At 48.4% G+C, this 6,771-nt stretch overlaps 1 protein-coding gene across 1 annotated transcript; it reads left to right on the top strand.

Moving 5' to 3' along the window:
- The first annotated feature begins 2,557 nt into the window (after positions 1-2,557).
- On the top strand, positions 2,558-3,057 carry LOC136491680 (nucleotide pyrophosphatase/phosphodiesterase-like). The gene is made up of 2 exons (XM_066487947.1): positions 2,558-2,659; positions 2,752-3,057. Exons 1-2 carry the CDS (start codon positions 2,558-2,560, stop codon positions 3,055-3,057), a joined length of 408 nt encoding a protein of 135 aa, XP_066344044.1.
- Positions 3,058-6,771: the final 3,714 nt, after the last annotated feature.

Here is a 6,771-nt window from a genome sequence, read left to right as displayed (position 1 = left end):
GAGATGGCGACTTATTTTCGAATGAGCGATCTCAGCGCACTCTCCTACTACCTTGGCATCGAGGTGAGACAGGGCGAGGAGGAACTCACGCTCAGTTAGAGCACGTATACCTCGAAGCTATTGGAGCAGAGCGGCATGGCTGAGTGCAAGCCATGCGTGACTCCGATGGAGGAGCGGCTGAAGCTGATGAAGGCCAGCACCACGGCGAAGGTGGATGCAACACTCTACCGGAGCATCGTCGGTGGTCTGCGCTACCTAGTCCACACGAGGCCGAACATTACATTTGCTGTGGGCTACGTCAGTCGCTTCATGGAGGATCCAAGAGAGGATCACTAGGCTGCGGTGAAGCGGCTACTGCGCTGCATCAAAGGGACGATAGATGAGGGGATTATCTTCCCCAAGACCGCAGGAGTAGGCTGCAGCTCACTATGTTCAGCGATGCAAACATGGTGGGAGAGCGGAGCACCTCTGGAGTGCTCGTCTTCCTCGGGTCGGCTCCAATTTCATGGCTATCGATGAAACAGAAGGTGGTGGCGCTATCTACGTGTGAGGCAGAGTACGTAGCGGCGATCACAGCGGTGTGCCAAGTTGTGTGGCTGCGTCGGCTGCTGGGCGAGCTGACCGGTGCGGAAGCTCACCCACCAGCACTGATGGTGGACAACCAGCCCACCATCGCCCTCGCGAAGAATCCGGTTCTGCACAACCGGAGCAAACACATCGACGTGAAGTTCCACTTCCTTAGGGACTGTGTCGATGGAGGGCAGATCGTCATCGAGTTCGTCGAAACTAGTCGGCAACTCGCGGACGTCCTCACCAAGCCGGTCGGACGTCTTCGACTCACGGAGCTAAAGGAGATGATCGGCATGGAGGGGGTACAAGGGATAGCAGTAGGATTAGGGGACGAATTGTTAGATAATCTACTGCTTCCTTGTGTAAACACACAGTAAGGGAAGACGGCGTTGAAAAGGCCTCTTGCTTTGGTACTATAGCCGCTGTAGAGGCAGGCGCCGAACGGCTTACCTGTCGTACTATAGCCACATGCAGGGACAGGCGCAGAAGTCAGTCCTGCTGTATTATCTAGTTACTGTTGTAGCATGGGAGCTGTACTAGGACTAAATGGATAGAGTTGTATATATAGTTTGCCACTGCAACTCAACAAAAAAGTTCAGTTTTGCCATCTCCTATACAAGGCTTTGGCCAACGCTGGTGCTTGTACTGTGTGTATGCTCTGTTCTCCCTCTTCTTCTACCTCTAGCCATAGTGTGTGTGGTCGGAAAACGCTTGTTCGTGGTCGGCATAGCTAGTGCGTGTTCGGCAACAATAACGGGTGCTCGGCAAGACTGATGAGCGGTCGACCAAAGTGAGCCGGTGATCCTATGGGCTAACAGTCAGAAGTCACTGCAGCGTGTTGTTATTTTCGGAGATATGGGAAAGGTAACATATGAAGATTGCTGTGGATGACTATTACATGATTGTGTCCAACAATTTTTTCACATTTTCAGTGCATAGTCCTTATGGGCTTATCGCTGTTTTACTACATATCAATATGATAGGCTGAGAGGGATGGAAGCAACGAATACGCCAACTACCAGCCTGGGTCACTTAACACTACTGATACACTAATCAAGGACCTTGACAACATAGACATAGTGTTCCACATTGGCAACATTAGGTACCGTTTAGATGGCAAAATTTTGGCGAAATGCCACTGTAGCACTTTCGTTGTTATTTAATAATTAGTGTCCAATCATAGTCTAATTAGGCTTAAAAGATTCGTCTCCTGAATTTCGTCTAAACTGTGTAATTAGTTTTATTTTTTATTTATATTTAATGCTTCATGCATGCGTCCAAAGATTCGATGTGACGGGAAATCTTGAAAAATTTAGCATTTTGGAGTGAAACTAAACAGGGCCTTAGCCACGCCAATGGGGCACATTTCACAATGGGATCAGTTCACACAACAAGTGGAAGAGATCACTTCACGAGTCCCTTACATGATTGCGAGGTTTATAATCTTTTGAGTTCTTTTTTTCCCTGGAATTGAACCCACTCAGTCCCTTTAGAAGTCTTTCAGAAATCTACGGTAATTGATACCAGCTTTCTTTGCCTGATTCAGTGGGAATCATGAACGAGATTGGCCCAACAGTGGGTCGTACTTCAATGGAACAGACTCTGGAGGGGAGTGTGGTGTGCTAGCTGAGACCATGTACTATACGCCAACAGAAAACAGAGCAAACTACTGGTATGCAGTGCAATTCAATTTTTATCATATATATCTATATATGAACATTGCTGGATCGTCAACACTGACACTCAACCGAACACAAAACCCTTTGGTCTGGTTCAACAGGTACTCTACAGATTATGGCATGTTCGCGTTCTGCGTTGCGGACAGCGAGCACGACTGGCGGGAAGGCACGGAGCAGTACAAGTTCATCGAGAAATGCCTCGCACGGTCGACCGGAAGAAACAGCCGTGGCTGATATTCATCGCTCATCGCATCCTCCGCTACTCGTCCGGTTTCTTCTACGGCAGAGACGGATCGTTCGTTGAGCCAATGTCCCGGCAAAGCCTCCAGAAGCTCTGGCAGAAGTATAGGGTGGACTTGGCGTTCTACGGCCATGTCCACAACTACGAGAGGACATGCGCTGTCTATGAGGTACCTCTGCTAGCTGCTCCTCCTTTCTTTCAACACAGGAACTTTTGCGTGCGCGCGCTAATGATTAATGACACCGAACTTTTGCTGTGCAGGAACAATGCATGAGCTTAGAGAAGTCCCACTACTCTGGCACCATGAACGGCACCATCCACGTAGTCGTTGGGGGCGGCGGCAGCCACCTGAGCAACTTCACCATCCAGGTTCCGGCGTGGAGCGTCTACAGGGAGATGGACTACGGCTTCGTCAAGCTCACGGCATTCAGCTACTCGTCCCTTCTCTACGACTACAAACGGTCCAGCCACGGCAAGGTGTACGATAGCTTCACTATGCACAGAGAGTACAGGGACGTGTTAGCGTGCGTCAAGGACAGCTGCCCTCCGACTTTAAAAGCGACATGACATGCAGAGCGGAGGGGTCGCTTCTGAACGTGGGTGCTGCTTCTGCGTGTAACTGTGAGTGACTAAGGGCGCCTTTAGTTCCCAAATTTTTTTGGGTTCGGATTACTGTAGTACTTTCATTTGTATTTAGTAATTAGTATCTAATTATGGACTAATTAGGTTCGAAAGTTTCGTCTCGCGATTTCTCACCTAACTGTGCAATTAGTTTTGTTTTTCGTCTACATTTAGTACTCTATGCATGTGCCGCAAAATTCGATGTGACACTTTAGGTTGAAAATTTTTGTAATCTAAACAGGGCCTAATTTGATCGTCGACCGACCCACCTATATATAAATTCTATACATTGAAATAAAGAGCATATTGACACTAATTAGATCACTGCACCGGTAAACACAGAGGCCAAAGATCAGTCTGGCCGACTTTTAGATCAAGACTGTCGCCTAAGAGCGTGTTCACATACAAACATTTCACCTAGTGTTCTCTAGCGATGATCGTGATATACAAGACATGTCACTAGAAGAGTCCCGTCGAGAACGCAATGTGCAAGACACCCAAAACCGCATATGCTAGAACTCCTAGAAGAAACCCAAAACCAGCCTGAGTCGATGGCGGTTTTATCCTAATAGAAAACATATTCCACAGGTACAGGTTGTGCATGACTTTCAGATGAGTTTCTAAAGGAAAAATATGAATTTTGGCTCGGACTGCAAAAACCGGCTCAAGCAGGTTCCTATTGAACACCGCCGAGAAGTTTGCTAGAACCGGCCTAAGCCAGTTTAGTATGCACAAACCCGCCTGATCTAGGGGCATTCTTATCACGGAAAATCTATTCCACATATAATTTACAAGTTCCGCACAAGATCAGATGAGTTTCTATTGCGTTTGGTTGCTTCATACCAATGGATGCAATATGACCATCCATGGATATACAGTGTTTGGTTGTACGAATGAGTTGGAAACGGATATCCACAAGAGAGAATATTCTCATGAGATACTGGAGCAAGTGGACACCAAAAATCTATCAGATTTGCTCATCCAACTTGGATGGCGTGGCTGCTGCTGATGTGGCAACAATAATTAATAAATACAAACAACCTTCAAACAATTTTTTCTACTAAACCGTTTATCTAATTTATGATATAATTACATAGTAATATTTGTTGCAATTAAATCTACACAACAATATCTCACATGATTATATTTTGGTTAAAATTAAATAAATGACAAGTGGGTCTCGCATGACATCATGAGCCTATCCATCCTATCCATCCAACTAAACAAAAAAATAGTGCGTCTCATCTCACCCCGTCCAACATATATCCATCCAACCAAACAAAAAAATGGCTCGTTCCATCCATCCAACCAAACAGCAAGTATGGATAACCATATCCAGAAATCCATGGATGACCATATACCATCCAACTTTGTCCTCAAACTATAACACCCTCGGTGTTACATCCATAAATTATTTAGTAAAATATGTCATGAGCATCATATTTATGTGTTAGTGCATGTGATAAAGTGTGTACATCAATTTCTTGTAACCTAAAATGACTAATAAAAATGTTAAATGAAAGTTGATACAATAGCCCATGTATATCAAGTATGGTTGAAAACCAATTTTTATTAAGCAAAAATACTATAGAATATGTGTGTGATACTTAAATAAAGTTTGAAGTACAAACTTTATAGATAACAGTGAAATACTTGCTGTCGAAAAATGACATTACTAGCAAATATTTCTACAAGCCTAGAAATTGCAAATTGAAATCAAGTTCAGCTCAAAAACTTAGAAAACTTCCAACTTTGCCGACAGCTAGACATTGCTATGTTTAGCAAATTATTTTAAGAGATTGGGTTAAGGGGTGGTGTAGTGTTATACCTCAATTGGGTAGTCTCATATGCCATCTTGAGCATGATGAATATGGTTTGGCTTCTGAAGCAACCGTTTAGTTGTCTTAGGCACTTTAAAATTCGTGCACGACTCGGTCTCGGGCTGGTTGGCCGTGTGGCCGCGGTCACCATGCTCGGGCGCTCGGCGTCGCCACGCTGACTGTCCTATGCGCACGAGAGCTGCCACGCGTGGCCGACCACGGTTGCTCTGGCATGGCTGTGGCCTGGCCGCCGCTGGCTCCATGCGCGCGTAGCCGCTGCTACAGCTTGTGCAGCCGGGCGGTGCTGCCGACCTCCCCACGCTACGACGCAGCCACTGCCGATGCCGTTGCCTCGCCGTCATGTCTATGTCTCCCTCTGCACCTCTGTGCCGCTGTCGTCCTAGTGCAATGCCACCTCTGCCGCGTGCACATGGTCGGGCTCGCCGTCGCCTTGTCATTTGTCGGGTATTGATATTAGGGATACCCAAAGCAAGGAAGTTAGCGCCAACTCTGACTTTTCTGGATAGCTCGAGACGTATTAAATGGTCTCGCCCGACCCCAAGGCCATGGGCTCCATCTCACCCGACCTCAGGGCCACGAGCTCCGTCTCGCCCGACCTCGAGGCCGCAGGGCTCCATCTCGCTCGACCCCTTGGGTGCGGGCTCCGTCTCGCCTGACCCCAAGGACGCGAGTTCCGTCTCGCCCAAGGCCACGGGTTCCATCTCGCCTGACCTTGAGGCCACGGGATCTGTCTTGCCCGACCTCGAGGCTGCGTACTCCGTCTCGCCGGACCCCATGGGTGCGGGCTCCGTCTCGCCCGACCCCAAGGATATAGTTTCTATCTCGCCCAAGGTCGCGGGCTCCGCTGCGCCCAACCTTGAGGACGCGGGTTCCACCTTGTTCGATGGGGACCCATACCGCCGCCAACCACTAGGTCTAAACGTATGGGCCTGAGTCAAAACTCTGATGCTAGGGAAGAGGCTGGCACGCCTCGATGTAACCCGTGTCGGGCGTGCCGGTGCTATTTTGCCTAATCCTCATACGGACACTGACAGGCGCATCAATTCACCACGACGTCCGTCGAGACGGAGTGGAATGCCATGGCCGGCAGATGACGCCTGCGCATGGCGCCAGTGACGAATAGGGCCATGACATGGAGCCATCCCTTTTGACATCTATAGGATCAGCCGGACCCACATGAAGGAGAAGAAGGACCCGGCAACCCTGGAAGCCTTCTTCTCTCTCTCGTACTTCTACTTTTCCTCCTCTGTAACCTATGCTTTTTCTTCATCTATAAAAGGGGAAGTAGGGCGCCCTATGGAGGGGAAGATCTGAACATAAGAGCACGACATGAGCAATGACTAAGCGGCAAGCGAGGTCTCAACACCCATTCACTCCTTCCACCAGAGACTTAGGATCCTCTCCCTCTCTCGCCTGTTTATAATCCCTATTGCAAACCAAGTGCCGGTAACACGAGCAGCAGCGAACTAGACGTAGGAATGTTCTGGCCAAACTAGTATAAACCCTTGTGTCCTCTAAGCATATCATCCAAGCCAGACGCGCAAATACAAATTTACTCATTGGTGGTCCAAAAACACCGACAGTTGGCACGCTAGGTAGAGGCTTTTTTGCGCGTCTCGACATCCGCATTAGGCCTCGGATGGCTAGTCATGGCATCAGCAGGGTCCTGGGTGCGCATGTGCACTTCGGGAACCTAGACTTCATCGTTACAATGGAGGGAGAGTTAACGCAGGTTCCCATCACCGTCCAACCTCTCCACTCCATCGGCCTCGACGCGATCACCGAGATGCTTGAGGAGATGCAGCTGCACATATAGGAG

Source organism: Miscanthus floridulus, chromosome 11 (genome assembly GCF_019320115.1).
Source record: "Miscanthus floridulus cultivar M001 chromosome 11, ASM1932011v1, whole genome shotgun sequence".
Taxonomy (NCBI): Eukaryota; Viridiplantae; Streptophyta; class Magnoliopsida; order Poales; family Poaceae; genus Miscanthus; species Miscanthus floridulus.
The sequence above is the reverse complement of the archived record's forward strand: the minus strand, read 5'-3'. Positions and strand labels throughout refer to the sequence as shown.

What these genes read in the sequence shown, in the direction of transcription:
- LOC136491680 (XM_066487947.1), top strand. Translation starts at nt 2,558, where the DNA reads ATGTCCCGGCAAAGCCTCCAGAAGCTCTGGCAGAAGTATAGGGTGGAC. An exon ending in GGACATGCGCTGTCTATGAG is followed by an intron (nt 2,660 to 2,751) that starts GTACCTCTGCTA and finishes TTTGCTGTGCAG; the next exon opens with GAACAATGCATGAGCTTAGA.